The 17,209-nt window shown below is 49.6% G+C and overlaps 5 protein-coding genes across 5 annotated transcripts; all 5 read left to right on the top strand.

The window, feature by feature from the left end:
- Nucleotides 1-121: 121 nt before the first annotated feature.
- Nucleotides 122-3,023, top strand: N7518_003511 (DNA repair protein RAD16; the record flags this gene model as incomplete). The annotated part of the gene is made up of 2 exons (XM_057184438.1): nucleotides 122-1,015; nucleotides 1,068-3,023. 2 exons carry the CDS (start codon nucleotides 122-124, stop codon nucleotides 3,021-3,023), a joined length of 2,850 nt encoding a protein of 949 aa, XP_057045888.1.
- Nucleotides 3,024-3,577: 554 nt separating this feature from the next.
- N7518_003510 (C2 domain protein) lies at nucleotides 3,578-5,517 on the top strand (the record flags this gene model as incomplete). The annotated part of the gene is made up of 2 exons (XM_057184437.1): nucleotides 3,578-4,347; nucleotides 4,401-5,517. The coding sequence occupies 2 exons, from the start codon at nucleotides 3,578-3,580 to the stop codon at nucleotides 5,515-5,517; spliced, it is 1,887 nt and encodes a 628-aa protein (XP_057045887.1).
- Nucleotides 5,518-6,119: 602 nt separating this feature from the next.
- Nucleotides 6,120-9,715, top strand: N7518_003509 (putative ARF GTPase activator (Csx2); the record flags this gene model as incomplete). Its single annotated transcript, XM_057184436.1, has 4 exons — nucleotides 6,120-6,183; nucleotides 6,241-6,371; nucleotides 6,436-8,285; nucleotides 8,332-9,715. 4 exons carry the CDS (start codon nucleotides 6,120-6,122, stop codon nucleotides 9,713-9,715), a joined length of 3,429 nt encoding a protein of 1,142 aa, XP_057045886.1.
- Nucleotides 9,716-13,440: 3,725 nt separating this feature from the next.
- N7518_003508 (putative YT521-B-like splicing factor) lies at nucleotides 13,441-15,396 on the top strand (the record flags this gene model as incomplete). Its single annotated transcript, XM_057184435.1, has 4 exons — nucleotides 13,441-13,498; nucleotides 13,556-14,167; nucleotides 14,227-14,855; nucleotides 14,908-15,396. 4 exons carry the CDS (start codon nucleotides 13,441-13,443, stop codon nucleotides 15,394-15,396), a joined length of 1,788 nt encoding a protein of 595 aa, XP_057045885.1.
- Nucleotides 15,397-16,223: 827 nt separating this feature from the next.
- Nucleotides 16,224-16,928, top strand: N7518_003507 (uncharacterized protein; the record flags this gene model as incomplete). The annotated part of the gene is made up of 1 exon (XM_057184434.1): nucleotides 16,224-16,928. One exon carries the CDS (start codon nucleotides 16,224-16,226, stop codon nucleotides 16,926-16,928), a length of 705 nt encoding a protein of 234 aa, XP_057045884.1.
- Nucleotides 16,929-17,209: the final 281 nt, after the last annotated feature.

The raw sequence follows: 17,209 nt of genomic DNA, 5'->3' as shown, positions 1-17,209 counted from the left end.
ATGTCACTTCCCTATATATTTTGAACGCGGCTAATAAGATCTGTCGTTATAGCTGAGATCCCATCCCCAGTTCCAGCCTCTCGTCTCATCACCGCCCTCTTTATATTCGCTTGGTTCCAATATGAGGCACAATCTGAGACCCAGAACCACAATCCCTGATTCAGACGATGATTCACAGTTCAGCGAGACGTCACCAAGGAATTTATCCCCCCTCCGTCGATCAAGTCGATCGGCACCTCTGCGAGCTGGTGGGTCATCCCTTTCTCGTTCTCGCCCTCGCGTCATCCAAGATTCCGAGGCAGATGAGGACGACTATGTCGTGGATTCGGTGACACCGGGTAATTCTGCTTCGGGCAGGATTGAGGTGGTGGTACCCATGAAAAATGAATCGCCCAGTGACTCCAATTCTCGGAGTTCGCTGGGGAATCTGACCACGGGCTACAGTACCCCGGCTACTAGCGTTGGTGCTGCAGTTACTGAACCTGACATCAAGGTTGCGACAAAGACTTCGGCGCGTATCAATGCCGCTGATCGCGTAAAGAAACTACAGTCGAGCGCACTATCCCTTGGAGCTTCCCAAAGAGGAAGAAAACGATCCGCAGCGGCACTGGCGGAGGATGCTGGTGCCTCCGATATTTCACTAGCTCATGCCTCCAAAAAAAGGGCGGCAAAACGGCCTATGGGTACTCTGTCTGTCCAAAACGATCTTGAGACTTCTGATGCGGCTCTGGCTCATGCTCTTCAAATGGAGGAATACGACTACCCACGCCCGACAACAGAACAAGGTTCGCTCGTAGACAAATTCGTTGATGAACACTTGGAATACGACTCCGACCCAGATTCTAGACCAGTGTCCTTCTCTCCGTTGAGCCCTGAGCCACCTGGGTTATTTCATTCTGGCGTTGCTTCTTCGGATACATCAGAAGATCCTCTTGAGGACGGTCTCGATGACGGTCTGCACGACTCTGAAGCAGATCTGCCCCCGAGCTGGGAAGAGCAGCGGAAAGCTCGCCGTGTAAGCCGAGGGTTCTTTTCCCACGTGCCTTCCATGACTAACCATCCCCTAGGTAGAAAGAGACCGAAAGAACCTTGTGTACAGGCATCCCACAGTTGGTACCATGTGGGATGTGCTCAAAGCACAGCCTATTATCCAGCCAAAGGAAGCCAAGCAACCTGTCTCTATAACTCGCAAACTCAAGCCATTCCAACTGGAGGGCTTGAACTGGATGATAGCTCAGGAAAAGACTGAATACAGGGGTGGTTTGTTGGGCGATGAGATGGGCATGGGAAAGACTATTCAAGCAGTTTCACTCATCATGTCCGATTTCCCCCAGTCTGACCCGACCCTCGTTCTCGTCCCACCGGTCGCTTTGATGCAGTGGGTATCCGAGATCAAGGAATACACGGATGGCAAGCTGAAGGTCTTGGTCTACCACAACTCGGACGCGAAAATCAAAAAGTTGACGCCGGCTGAGATCCGTAAGTACGATGTCATCATGATTTCCTACGCAAGTCTCGAATCCATTTACCGCAAGCAGGAGAAAGGCTTCTCTCGCGGTGCAACGATGGTCAAAGCAGACAGTGTCATCCACGCAGTCCACTATCACCGCCTCATCCTTGACGAGGCGCATAGTATCAAATCACGTACCACGGGTGTTGCTAGGGCATGTTTTGCCTTGGAGGCCAATTACAAGTGGTGCCTATCGGGCACACCCGTACAGAACCGGATTGGAGAATTCTTCTCCCTTCTGCGATTTCTACAAGTCAAGCCATTTGCATGCTACTTTTGTAAGCAGTGCGATTGCGAACAACTCCAGTGGACCTCGACTAAAGAGGGGCGTTGTACTGAGTGCTCTCACACTGGGTTTATGCATATTTCGATCTTCAACAAGGAGATTCTCAACCCAATTATTGAAGGGAAAACTCAGCGGCAACGTAAAGAGGGTCTCGACAAGCTCCGTCTCATCACCGATCATATCATGCTCCGCCGGATGAAGCAACAGCATACAACGTCGATGGAACTCCCACCTAAACGTATCATGTTACACAATGAATTTTTCGGTGAGATCGAACAAGATTTCTCACGCAGCATTATGACGAACTCGACAAGAAAATTCGACACCTATGTCAGCGAGGGTGTCATGTTGAATAACTATGCCAACATCTTCGGATTGATCATGCAGATGCGCCAAGTTGCAAACCATCCCGATCTCATTCTGAAGAAAAAAGCGCAATTAGGGTTCAACGTTGCTGTATGCTGTATCTGTGACGAGCCCGCAGAAGATGGCATTCGGTCTCAGTGCCGTCATGAATTCTGTCGTCAATGTGCCAAGGACTACATTCAGTCTTTCCAGGACGATAGCAAGCATGTTGACTGCCCACGGTGCCATATTGCCCTTTCCATCGATTTGGAACAACCTACCCTTGCCGAATACGAAGAGTCTGTCAAGAAGAATTCCATCATCAACCGCATCTCCATGGAGAGCTGGACCTCTTCCACCAAAATTGAGATGCTCCTTTATGAACTTTTCAAGGAGCGAAGCAAAAGTCACACCCCTAAATCTATCATCTTCTCCCAGTTCACATCCATGCTACAACTGGTGGAGTGGCGGCTACGCCATGCCGGGTTCAACACCGTGATGCTGGATGGATCGATGACCCCAGCACAGCGGCAAAAGTCCATTGAACATTTCATGACTAAACCCGAGGTTGAGGTTTTCTTAGTCTCTCTCAAGGCCGGTGGCGTGGCACTTAACCTCACGGAAGCCTCCCGAGTTTTTATTATCGACCCATGGTGGAATCCCGCGGCAGAATGGCAAAGCGCCGATCGCAGTCACCGAATTGGCCAGCAGCGGCCTTGTGTGGTCACTCGTCTCTGTATCGAGGACTCGGTCGAGTCCCGAATCATTCAACTTCAAGAGAAGAAGGCCAACCTCATCCGGGGTACCCTGAATAAAGATCAAGCGGCGGCATTGGAAAAACTGACCCCGGAGGACATGCAATTCCTCTTCCGAGGAACCTAGAGAAGCCATGTTCTTTATACGCCACATTCGTCAGTCCTCGCGCAAGGAGTTGTCTTTTTCCCCCCATGATCCTCATGACCTAATGCCTATTATTTTACTCTTATTTCGCTATGTGTACGATTATGATGTGTTCTATCTTATTCTGGGTATCTTTCTTTTTTTGGCCTTTAATGTATTTCAAATTACTTGATAGAGAAGATAAATATGTAAACATGCACCACATCAACATAATATAGGGCTGACCTCGGGACCCCCTGAAAAGAAGGCGCGGGAACCAGACAAAGCCCAATGACGTCATCCGGTGCCGCTAGACAGGTCTTGGCAAGGGCTTGGCGATATAATCTCTGTTGCCTTGCGCTCATCTTTCCTTATTGGGGGCCCTTAGGGGGGACTTGAGGGAACTCACACGGTTCTTCATTTTGTAAGGCTGAAAAAGCTTGGACTCTCCACTCTCTTCTTCCCTTCCCTCTTCCATGACTAGTATTATTATTCGGGTTTACTTATCTTTATCTCTGGGAAGAGATCCCACGTTTGTTTTTCCCCCTATACTCACCATGGATGACTCCCAACCCCAGCCATTGCCTGTCCATCCGGTCGACAAATTTGGCCCCAAACTAGTCGAGAAGGCTGACAAAATACATCGCCGGCTCACTACAAATGAAGAGTCAAAGCCTGCCGGAGGCTATGATCCCACTCCGTTTCCCCACGCCCCGCCAGGCTACACCCTCAAGATTACTTTCCATCGCGCAGAAGACCTCCCCGTCGCGGATTTTGGCAGTTTCTCCTCCGATCCCTATGTCGACGCGCATATGGTAGTCGACCTACCGACGCGCCACAAACAAGACCCCGACGTGCATTTCCGCACTCCGACCGTACGCAGGGACATGAACCCCAAGTGGGAATGCGACTGGATCATCGCAAATGTTCCCGCTTCGGGATTTCAGTTGAAATGTCATCTCATGGACGAGGATCCCACGGATCACGACGATAAGCTGGGGATTGCTTTTATCGACGTTCCTGCACTTACAGACGACTGGGCAGGTTTCAAGGAGAAGTCCTTCAAGGTTAAAAAGCGCTTTGGGAGCAAGCGCGTCTACGTATTTACTAATGTCTCCGCGTTTGCGACTGGTCACCGTAAGGAGTCCTGGTTGGTGGTCAGCATCGAATGTCTCGGAAAAACCCCCGGCACAGAGGGGGGTCATATGTACACCATCGGTCCTAACTTTTGGTTTAAACATTTTTCTCCTCTGATTGGACGACTGGCTGGCATCAAAGACCATGTTCAAAGCACAGATGGCAGTGGCAAGTCGATTACCCGTTACAAGTGTGTCTTCCTTCCCTTCCCCCCTGGGCCATCTATATACTGACTCCGAATAGTTTCCAGGCTATTGAGATGCAGCTCACAGGCCCTGTACCTGCAGAGCTATACCATCGCTATGTAGAGTTCAGGCCCTTCGTGGCGGGAATGTTCCAGGCGCAAAGTCTACGAGGGCGTATCCTGCATAAAACACTCCATCATCAGCATCAGCGCATCTACAATTTCGATCGTACTACCTTGTATGGGTCCTTTCAAAGGCCTTGCCGTGAACTCTCTCAGAAATTTTTGGAGTTTGCGCACTATGGCCAGGGTGGACGGATCTTCACCTACGTGCTCACCTTGGACGGACAAATCCGATTCACCGAGACCGGTAAAGAATTTGGCATTGATATGCTGAGTAAGCACACCATGCACAGTGACGTGTCTATCTACATCGCGTATTCGGGTGAATTCTTCGTTCGGCGGCGCAAGCATCGCCATCGCCGTAACTCCCCAGAAGGGCGTGCCGAGCGTGCAGAGAATGCAGAACATGCAGAGAATGGAGAACGTGCAGGGAATGCAGGTAATGCAGAGAACGCAGAATCGAGCACGGTGCCTACAGACGAGTTTCCTGTGGAGGAAGATGAGCACCACAATGAGGGCGAGGACCTGGGCCAAACCGAAGAAGGGATCACTATCTCAACCAATCCAGAGGATTATGAACTCTTTATTGATAACGACAGTGGAACTTACCGTCCCAACGGAGAGAAACTACCACTCTTACAGGAATTTATGTCCTCCAACTTCCCCGGACTCCACGTTACCACTCTGGATTGCCAGGCGGATGCGGAACGAATGGAAAATCTGAAGAACGAGCAGCGCGAATTCAAGAAGACCGCAGGCAATGTCATCACGTTCCTGCAGCAGAGCAGCGCGTCTTCACTGTCAATCTCCAGCTCGGAAGAGGATGAGCTCAATGAGCGCAGTGGTCAATCTAAGAAACGAGGAGATCTTTCCAGACGAGTTCACGAGATGCGCGATCTACGAGGACAGGTAATGCGGTGGGTAGAAGCGGATGAAAAGCCCGATGGCCATAAGCACAAGCATCGGTACTTCTCTGGCCGTGAGCGCCGCCCTGCTTCGACTGGTGCGATTCCCACTGAACCCAATCATGGGACAAGCCAAGTCGCGAGTTGATGCCCTGATTTTTTTGTTTTCTGTTCTTCTCTTCTTTTCTATTCCCGGGTCTCGGGTTTGGAACCGAGTCTCACGACGTTCACGATTAATTTTTCATACCAGGTTGTTTTTCTTGTTTTGTACAGTTGATCCTATTAATACAAGTTTGGCATATATTTATAGCATTTTGAGTCAGAAGTGAGGCTATGGTCGTGTTATATCTAGTTATATGGATGTAGTCGCGTTAGATGTTCTTGTTAAATAATGCCCTTGAACAAGTCCAAACCAACAGATGATTAAATGATATATAACAGATACAAATCGAACTATATAACTGAAACCAAATAAGAATATTTAAATAAAAAGAAGCTTCACACTAAATGGCACTATATGGGGTCGGGTGCCTGCGCATTTATCCGATCAACTTTCGCCCCTCCTTCAGATCTTTGAGCTCGCTCTCTCTCCCCCATCCCCTAGACACCTTCACTGAATGATTACTCGGTTTCTTCGCACACTTCAATACAAAGGCCATCCGACTGCAGGTTCGCAGACCGTCGATGGCCAACGATTGGTCCCGCTACTTCGGTCCCTTTCTCGCGCCGTGACCTGATCCCTTTGCCATCATGGGGAATGTTGCCACCCGCCTTGACGATGCGGGGAACTTGTTTTTCAAGGATCAGAATCGTTGTGGGTTAAAATACCGGATCTGAACCTCTTGTCGATATGCTGATGAAATTTCAATAGTCGCGATCGCATCGGTCACGATAAGCAACTCACGACGTCGTCTTTTGACTCTATCCCCCAACGCGTTCCCGGCGGCGAGGTTCGTAGCCAAGCGCGATGCTGGCGACGATACTCCGATCGAATATATTCAGGTACGCGGTACCTAATATGGATGTATCGGGTCTTCTAGCTAACAAGTCCCCTCAAACCGAACAGGACCCCGACACCCCCTCCACCGCTCCGATCCCGACCTTCATGCTACGCCTGTCGAACGACGAGGAGCTGATCTTCAAGTTTACCTTTATCATTCGTCAGATGAAGACTGGCAATGCTCCAAACTCTGTCAACGGTGTTTCAACGACTATGCCCGAGGTGGCAGACACTAGTCTCACGGGACTCACGTTCGCTCACGCATCCAACTCGAAGGAACTGGATAATCTGATCACAAGAGAGTTCCATGCGAACCCTAACCTTCAGAATAACTCTAATGTTCAGCTGATTGGAGATTACTCCACTGGGGGTACCCCGTCCGTGTCGTTCGAATGGTCATGGCGATGGAAGCCTCCGAAGGTAACAGAGGACAAAGGTGGCGGTTGGCGCAACAGCTGCAGCTTCTTGGATTACGATCAAAGAACAAATCGCCTTAACACTCTCGCCCATTTTTCCTTCTGGGTGCACAACTCCTTGCGTCCTCCGCCGAGCCCTCAGATCTCATTGCCACACCTGGAGTTACCCGTCTTTCCGCGCTCTCGGATTTCATCGACTCAATCCGTTATATCTCACTATAGCGATGCTGAATCAACCGTTAATCCATCCATCACCCCACCTGAGCCAGTGGAGAAGTCTCTCCCACCTCCTCCTCCTCCGCCGTCCGCGCCTCCTCCCCCACCACCAGCCAAGGTAGATCTCCCACATTCGCGGGCAGGTGATGAGATGAGCGGAGTGGAGGATGGACCATTGTTCCGGGCGACTATGAAAGCGCTAGAGTCGAAGACAAGCAACATGCGAACCAAAATCAAGAAGGTGCTCAAGAAAGCCGAGAGCGCGCAGCTAGCGCAAGCCAATTGCAATGAGGCCATGGAGCAGTTCCTAACGTCATTGAATGATGCGTCTACGTCTAATGCAAATGCTATTCAACCCGCGTTAGATCATTACTTCGAGAAAATTGCTCGGCAAATTCTGAGCTACGAGCAGCTCAACACGGTGCAACTTCAGAAACTGGTGATTGATCCTCTGGTCAAACTATATAATAACGATATTAAGCAAGCAGAAGCCAAAAAGAAGGACTGGGATGAAGAGAGCCGCGACTATTACGCATATGTCAGTCGGTATTTGGGCCAGCGACAGGATTCGCTGAAAGAGAAGAAGCGTGCCGAGAGCGATTCGAAGTATCAAGCCAAGCGGCGAAATTTCGAACTGAGGCGATTTGATTACTCCTCTTTTATGCAAGATCTCCACGGAGGTCGCAAAGAGCAAGAGGTTCTCTCACATCTCACCAAATATGCGAGTTGCCAGGCCAAGAATTTCCTGTCAGCCGCCAAAAAGGTTGAAGGAATGACCCCTCAGCTGGAAGCTCTTATTCACGAGGTGGACCAGGCCGACAAGGAGTTCCAATTCCAGCGTACAGAGCGCGAAGAGAAGCGCCGGGCTCTGGAGAATGGCAGTAACCCATATCTTGAGCCCGACGTAGTGGTCGGTACAACTAGTGTGCCTCCTATCCCTCCTGGGACCGCCAATAGCGGTCCTTCTACCGAGGTGGAGCTTGGTAGGGCTGATAGCACAGGCTCTCAGCTTCGAGGAGTCATTAGCAACACCTCATCGATTTCGTCTCAAGCAAATGCAGGACCGGCCGCACCAGCCACAGGAATCAGTGCACCCGCGTCAAACTCGACGGTGGCTGCTAATGTGGGCCAGAATCGCTTCAAGGGTATCCGGGATCTCGAGGAGCACAACAGCGGATCTGATCGGACAAGTAGTCAACAGCGCAAAGAAGGCCTTTTGTGGGCACTGTCACGTCCAGGATCTCACATCGATCCGAAGGGGATCAACAAGCAAGCATGGCACAAGTAAGTACAAGCGCAGGAATGGTTGTACAAGTTCTAATTTTGTCAGATTTTGGATTGTTTTGGATCAAGGGAAATTATCCGAGTATAGCAACTGGAAACAAAAGCTGGATCTACACATGGACCCCATCGATCTGCGCATGGCATCAGTCCGTGAAGCTCGAAACGCGGAACGACGGTTCTGTTTCGAAGTGATCACACCCCAATTCAAACGTATTTACCAAGCGACATCCGAGGACGACATGTCCAATTGGATCAGGGCTATCAACAACGCGCTGCAGAGTGCGGTTGAAGGCCAGGAGACTCCGCCTCCCTCCGCATCTAGGAATGATAGACCGACCAGTCGGGATATTGGTTCCGCTCTAACAGGGAAAAGCTCGTCTGTGTCTGGTCACCACTCCCATTCCTCCTCTAGCTCAGCCAGCAACGCTGGCGTCATCCGCCGAACAACCGTCGGTGCGCGCCCAAGCTATGTCCGTCCTGATAGCAACTTTGAAGAGAATCCTGCAAAGCTTCTGCAGGTTGTACGGGATGCGGATCAAGGCAACAACTGGTGTGCTGATTGCGGATCATCATCTAAAGTTGAATGGGTGTCCATCAACCTTGGAATCATTCTCTGCATTGAATGTAGTGGGATCCACCGCTCTCTGGGCACGCATATATCCAAGATTCGCTCTCTCACATTGGATGTACATTCCTTCTCGAATGATATCGTCGAGATTCTCCTGCAGATTGGCAACCGCGTTAGCAACATGATTTGGGAGGCGACCTTGGATCAAACTCTCAAGCCGAGCGCCAGTTCTACACGAGAGCAACGGTTGAAATTCATCACCGCCAAATATGTTGATCGAGCCTACGTTGAGAATCTGCCTTCACCACGTTCTCGCTTCGCGACGGCCGATGAAACGCTCCTCGCGTCAATCAAACAGAACGACATCCAAGGCGTCCTCTACGGCCTCGCCCTGGGGGGCAACGTAAATATAACTGATCGCTCCCGCAACACTCACGCAACCTTCCTAGCCCTTGCCGCAGCCGATCCTGCGTCCCCAGGCGCCCCACCAACCACTCTTGCCGCGAGATCTAGCGCAAAAGCCATCCCATTCCCTATCGCCGAGCTGTTAGTCCAAAACGGCGCTGAGATCCCGCCACAACCTCCTTCCATCCCTCTCTCCCCCGCAGCCAAGCTGTATCTCAGCCAACGGACCGCCCGCACATCTGCCTTCAGCGTGCCTCCACCGCCGCTAGGTGGAAAGTCCTACGCAAACGATACCCTGGGCTCTCTCCCAACTATTCGCAGCAAGGAGTCTTCCTCTTCGTCAAACGCTTCAACTGTCACAGACAGCAGAGACAAAGACAGAGAGAAGCTCTCCAAAAGAGGAAGCGCTGGCGCTCGCTTTGCGGGAAAAGTGGCTTCACTTGGAATTGATCGATAAAGGGCTCCTCCTCCCCGCGCTTCATCTTGTCTATACCCCCCCGTCTAGCACATCAGCCGCGCCGCCCGTAATCGTAATTATATCAGTGTTTAATGAGATTCCGCATGAAAATTCCCCTCTGATGACTTTTTTTGATTTTCCTGCCGCTCTTTGTTTTCCGTTTCTGATGGTCAGGATATTTCTTTTTCGCCCTTTGGTTCTATGAGGGCCAGGCGGTGGTTTCTTTCTCTTCTTTTTCACTTCTTCGTATTAGTTCTTGATACTAGCAGCTCAATCCTTCTTTTGGATGGATGCGTACCACTTTCACACATTATTGTCTTCTAAGACAAATTCAAATATGGGTCGGGTCTGTGGTCTGTTGCCTTTGCCCTGCGTTCTGATCATTATATTTTATCGCGTGTAGTTGTGTCTCTCCATTCTGGGAGACTTGTACTTTTCGAGCTTTGGAAACCTCGGTCGGATCTACTACATATCACAGTGATCAATCCTGGCCATGCAGAAACCAGTTACCTAACAGTGGCAACACCAACCATCGCCGCCACACTTTGACCGCCAGCAGCTGACGAAATCTCGATCATAGAGTTGAAACTGCACATCCGTGGGGCTGTGGCGACTAGAAGTGCCCGAGGAAGGTAAGACCTGCAATTTTCTACACGGAAGTATAAGCACCTACTTTTCACTACATCCAAGATAGAGACGGATATATGGATATATGGAGGTGGAGATGTGGTGGCTGTGAAGAGTCGATACATTGCAACAATTCGCTCTCGGTCAATCACAATATGTACGAAGGATGGGGAATGGAGACGCCCTACTCAGATCCCTGCTGATCCCTGCCGTGATTGGGCTCTTCGTGTTTTTTTGTATGTTGTAGTGGGAGGAGCACAGCCACAAAGCCACTAATAATAGATAACGCGTTATGGATATTATAGAATGGATCAACTCGCTCTCTTGACACGGCCTTGACGGTCAAGTCCGACTGGCAGGTGTTGGTGTATACGTACGATGATTGATTCCCAGTTGAAAGCCCCAGTATGGCGTCCATGGACAGAAGGGCTTATGATTCTCATAGATCAGTATATGTTGTAGAAAGCATGGAGATGTGGGGAGAACGCCCATGACGTCAGAAATCCATAGTGACGCCTCAGGTGTCAATGTGGCGTCCAGTCTTTGAGCTGATCGCCAATTCCCTAATCGTCCGGACGTGGCTTGTTTCTTCATCAAAACATGGTATAGTGGAAGACGCCGGAGTACCTTTTTGAAAGATGGGTGTCATTACATCAAAGCTGCGTCAGTGACCCTCCACTGTCGTCAGTATCATCCTTCGGGTTGAATTGTACTTTTATTCTGTAGATTAGAGACTGTCAATGCCCGTTTTCGGGAAATCTCCGGGTTATACAACCCAATTGGAGTACTCCACTAGAGCTGGTGAGTCACATGACCCAGTTAAGAACAGCTCAAGTGACTGGTCAGTTGATTTGGAGAAAGAGTCCGGGGGTATAGGTCCAATGAGCCAAGTTATAACATACCCTGAGTGTATATAGTACGATATATAGTACAATGTATATAGTACATTGTATACTATGCTCTTATCCCCGTATTCCGTTATTCTACAAAGTACCATTCTCTGCTATCTCTTGTTTAGGGGATATGTAGTCTCGAATAGCCCGCTCTGATTGGCTGGGATGCGATCCCGGTGGTCAAACCGAGTGGATCCGACTTCACTTCCTTTTTGTCCCTTTAGCTTCTTCTTCTGTCGTCATTTTTCATTTTCCAATTGGCTCAATTCCCATGGAAGAAGTTTCCCTCGTGCTGGATGTCCAGATTCATGTCCTTCCTTTTTTTACAGGATCATCAAGCTCCATTTGACCCCCACCCAACGGTACGTATGTTTCCATGGCATATACATACTCTGAAACGGCAGTCAGTACTACCTTGTACAGCAACACGATGTCGCTCTTACCTCTGGACTGGGCTGGAACTCGAAATACTGCAATATACAACATTGTACAACATTGTACAACATTGTACCCCCAATATCCACGTTTCAAAGAAGTGAAACATCCCATTGGAACATCTACGAATCATGATAGTAGGAGTGTGTATCCAGAGCTCCTCCTATTGCCTTCCTCTTACGGTTCCAAAGGCCGTTGGATCCAGGGCTCATTCGGCCCTTCCGAGGTATATGATACATAGGTACCATAGGTACCTGTTGTACCGTTGTACCGTTGTACAGGTTGCACGGAACACACTCATACATACCATTCGCCCTGGGCGGTTTTCTCGACTCTTGAGTCTTTTGCCACACCCCTGAGAGTGGCAATTGTGTCTTTCACTTCGATTGGTTCCAGTCGAAGAGGCTCCTCGGGTGTGTAAGTCATTCCAATTTTTTTTTCACGCCCAACATAATATGCCCCAATCGCGACCATTGTGCTGGCCCCGCCCAGATACCCATCACAGGATGCAAAAAGAAAAGAAAAAAGGAAGACACAAAAAAATAGAAAAAAAAAAAAGACGGCAACCTGCAGCTCAGGGATACGGCAACAGCTGCTCGAATGACACGATCCTCGTTCTGAAATTATTTTCAGAATAATGCCCAATCTCCTATTCGACCATATAGCCCAGTTCTATATTAGCGACTCTAAATGCTATATACAGTATACACTTCCCGAGCACATCCCGCTTTTCTTTTCTTATTTTCTTTTCTTATTTTCTTTTCTTTTTTATATCTTTTCTTTTTTTTTATGCCTTGGAATATGTACTAAGCCATTGAGCCACAGCCTGCCAAGAAGAGTTGATTGGCTTCAATCCCCCCAGGGCCAGGATCAGGACCACCCCCATCAACAAGATCCCTCTGCAACGTTAACTTTCTCTTATTTACCCTTAGCTTCCCTTGGGCATCTTTATTTTTCTGCCCTATATCTGACTCCCGGGTGCTTTTTTTATTCTCGGGCCCTCGATTCTACACTATTTTAGCTCCTTCCACCAGCCTCCCTCGGCTCTTTTGTTCTCAATCCCATTTGGCCCAAAAACAGGTTCTGTCTAGACCATCGTCGAGTAACACAACGCCTCTTGAAACAAAACACTAGCCAAATTACTCGGTATGTGACCCTTTTTTTAACGGGGATGGTCCCCTGTTCTCGCAATGTACCTGAATTCGGTACTCTTCCCTGGCATGTCTAGCACTTCTTCCCCCTCCTCTGGCATGTATTGGCTGTCAGTTAGCCTTAAGCTTCCCCTGTCTCTGGTACCTAGCCCACTGTCCACCGTGGCTTATCTAGAATCCCTTTATATGTGTTTGTCCTACTTTGTTTTGTGAGCTTCGGCTTATGGCCTAGCAGGAGGGGGGTCAGTCCTGTTGACCGGTTTTCTTCCCCTTTCAATTTCTTACCATCACACACACATTCTATCCTTGATATTTTCTTCACAAAATCCGGAGAACTAACTTGCATGGCTTGGGCCTTTTCCTTCCCGGATTAGATCTTTGCACTTCCCCTCTTCTACGGTGTTCTGTTCTGTTCTATTCTATTCTATTCTACCGGACTCTTAGGGAAGTCTTACTTGCGTCGGTGGGATTTCTATAAGAATTCCTACACCGCGGTGACATCCGGGCTACGTGACTTAGGTAAGGCAAAGGTCTCGAGTAAGATGTGTCCATTCCCTACAGACACTAAAGACCCAGTAGTTTTCAAAAGGTTGCAATTGAAAGTCTCATCAACGGCCCCATGGGCAATGTTCCTTCAGACAAGACAGCTGACGAGACAGCCCCGATATCAGAACAGGGTTAGCCCTTCCTTTTCAAATGCCGTCCAAGCTTTGCCTGACTAAATCTCTTCTCAGGTGCATCTCCTACTTCAGCGCCACGTCCCAGTGTCACACATCATTCCAGCTTCGCAGAAGCTCGATATGGAACCGCCCCCTCTCCCTTAAATATGGTCATGGGATACAACTTCCCAGGCCATCATTCACAAGGCTATAATCCGCAGTCAATGCATCAGTACACAGCCCACGGGCAAGGCATGATGTACCCCATGCCAATGACTCCGTATGGACACAACTCCGGAGGCATGCCGTACGGCATGTCTTACCCTGCTTATCCGCCGTATGCCATCCCTCAACACCCTGGCCCTCAACCTCAACATCATTACCCGCCTCATGGAACCCAAATGCAAAACATGCCAAACCTCAGTCCCGGGCAAGTATCTCCGTATAGCTCGGGCTATTACCCTCATTCATCATACAGCCCTTATGGACATGGAGTGCCTGCCGGCCAAATGCCTCAGGCTATATCTCCAGTACGTACTAACACCAGTTCACCCTCGAAACCGGTCTCCTTGCGCAAAGAAGCCGATAAACGAATGACGGATCTGGAATACGACGTTTCAAAGACCATCGTGGATGGATCGAACCCCAAAAAATTAGCGCAGTCCCAACCACAACCGCCGTTCTCCAGTGAGCTCTTGTCGAATCCCCTCGCTTTGCAACCGTTACTAACCTGCATTCATCTAAAGACAATACTCCCCCTTCGCAACCACTCCCGACCGCTCCGAGTACCCCACGAGGACCACCCCGAAAGCCCAAGCAATCTGGCCACGCGCTGTGGGTTGGAAATCTTCCTCCCGGAGCCAGTGTCATTGATCTCAAAGATCACTTCTCGCAAGATGCAAAAAACGACATTGAGAGCGTGTTCCTGATCTCCAAGAGTAATTGTGCGTTTGTGAATTACAAGTCGGCTGCCGCCTGCGTCGCAGCTTTGGCGAGATTTCACGACTCCCGATTTCAGGGCGTCCGCGTTGTCTGCCGACTGCGAAAGGGGCTCACTGCTCCGGGCTCCGGGTCTGCAGCTCCGAATAATGCTCTCCGACCACGTTCGGAGGATATTGCTACGGCTACGACTACGACTACGACAGCTACGACTACTGCTACGACTACTGCTACGGACCCGGGCGAGGACCATTCAATCACACCGGAGCCCGGTTCCGCAGCGCCTGCTACGGGGAACCATCCTCCCCCGGCCCGGCTGGTAGATCGGTACTTTATTGTTAAGAGCTTGACAGTGGAGGATCTCGAGTTGAGCAAGCAAAGTGGCATTTGGGCTACACAGTCGCACAACGAGGCGGCAATGAATCAGGCTTTCGAGGTGAGTCCAAACCTATGTAGCCCAGCAATGACCGAAACTGACCTTTACCCAGAACACAGATTACGTTTATTTAATTTTCTCCGCCAACAAATCTGGCGAATATTTTGGATACGCCCGTATGATGTCGCCGATCAGCGATGACGAAGAACTGGCCTTGGAGATGCCATCTCGGCCCGATCCCCCGCCCGGCGGGCCCGACGAACTTGACGTGACCCTGACAGCGGCAACTTCGACAGCGCCCCAAGGACGAATCATCGATGATTCAGTGCGGGGTACTATCTTCTGGGAGGTCGAGTCATCGGAAGATGAGAACGACAATGCTAGCGAGAAAAGCGTCGAGCCCGAGGATCCAGAAGAGGGTCAAACCTTTGGCAAACCGTTCCGCATTCAATGGATTTCGACAGAGCGAGTACCTTTCCAGCGCACTCGAGGCCTTCGTAACCCTTGGAATGCGAATCGGGAAATCAAAATCGCTCGTGACGGTACCGAAATTGAGCCAACGATCGGGCGTAAGCTGATTCAGTTGTTTCATTTGCCTTGAGTTCCTGATTTCTTTCCATGTGGATGATCTCCTCTGTCTTTAGTTCCTGCGGTTATCAAGAGCTTCTTTGATGGTCTATGATTTATGATAGCAGATGTCGACAGAGGGGATTCATTCTGGAATAGGAATCAGAGACGCCACTTTATGGGAAACGAGCAATACACGATGTACGGCCATATTTATTTTCTTGAGCTACGAATACGAATGCTCTCCCTTTTTTCTGCAGGGATTAGCATTTGTTATTCTGCACGATAACCCCATTGTAGACGTTATATAGGTAATAGGTACATGAAGTACCAATATATAGTCTTATATGACATTCTAGTGTACTAATCTTCAGATGGCCATAGCAATTGAAGCAGTTGAACAATCAATCCAAACCAATCGACTAACTAATACCCTAACTAATACTCTAACTGATAAAATAACCTCATGTCAATAAACTGCTGAGTCAGCCATCGACATCACCACTCCACTTAGCGCCACTTTCCCCAGATAATGTGATGCTCAGCTCTCTCTACTCGGTGAACCTCGATATTTCCCCCTTCTCTCTTTCTCGTCTTCTTTTTTTTCTCAACTTATTCTCCAGACACTTCTCCCTTCTTTTATTTTATTTGTTCGAGTTCTGGTATCAATCTTTCAATCTTGTCTTGTCCTCAAATCAACATCCCCCACCATCGTTCCACATCGTTCCACCCTCCCCACCCTTCCAAGTGCTGAGATCATTCTCGTCACTTTGATCTCTATTGTCGAACCCTCTATTCTATGAGAAGGGCGGCTAGTCCGTCTACATTCCTGCTCTCAGTTCAACCCCGCTTCATTTGACAATGTCCAACGATCCAACCTCCCCCATCTCGGTCCCACATGCGGAGAACCGTCGACGTCGTGGGTCCATCGCCGACATATTCTCCAAGCCGAGCAACCCATCCAAAACCCAGGTTCCAAGCCAGCAATCCAACCAGCGTCGGCTGTCAATCAACACGCTGGGCCTCTCTGGTTCTCCCACCCAGGCATCCGCCTTCGGTGGCAATAGCAACTTCCGTCGAGGCAGCCTATCTAGCTCAATGGGCTCCAACGGTCCAGTCGAAGATGCTGTCGACGACAAGCAAATAACAGGAACCTCGCCCAACTCGCAGTTCGGGAGACGCGTCTCCTTTGGTGCACAAGCTCTGCGTGATTCTCGTGCAGGGAGCATAGGAAATGGTAGAAACTGCCCCCCTCCGGCCGGCTCGGCCATCGTTACCACCCGATCTTCCGCAAGTACTTCAACCTCGCCTCCGGATGAGAGATCTAACGTATCACGCCGACCCTTAGGCGAAGGCTTTAACTGGTCAGAGGCCCTCCGCTCTCGTGCTGGGCGTGCCCCTTCCTTCGGCGGCCCCGTCTCCCCACATCGTTCCAATGGTAACCACCAGCGTGCCGCTTCCATCGCATCTATGGAGCAGCCTAGCCGGGAAATTCCCCGTCAGCCTAAGCAGAATAAGCCGGATTTCTTCCAGGAGAAGATCTTGAGGGGTGACTTTATGGATTAGAGATTGGTTCTCGTCACTTTTCAAGGGAAGTATATCTCGATCGGTGCTGCTGGGCCTCCTCTGGCTTCTTTTTACTTTTTCTGCATTTGACGCCGAAAGTCTCAACAGACTTGTATCAATTCTAGGGTCTCCATCCTCTCGATGTGTCTTCCCAACCCTTTCCTTTGAAAATAGGTGGATATGTATAAAAAAAATGATTCATGGAGCGTCATCGACTTTTGAGTCTTTTTTTTTTCAGCTCTGGGATCGGCGTTTTCATATTTTTGAGCCTATTTCATACC

This window comes from Penicillium psychrosexuale, assembly GCF_028828465.1.
Source record: "Penicillium psychrosexuale strain IBT 29551 chromosome Unknown utg000002l, whole genome shotgun sequence".
NCBI lineage: Eukaryota > Fungi > Ascomycota > Eurotiomycetes > Eurotiales > Aspergillaceae > Penicillium > Penicillium psychrosexuale.
The sequence above is the reverse complement of the archived record's forward strand: the minus strand, read 5'-3'. Positions and strand labels throughout refer to the sequence as shown.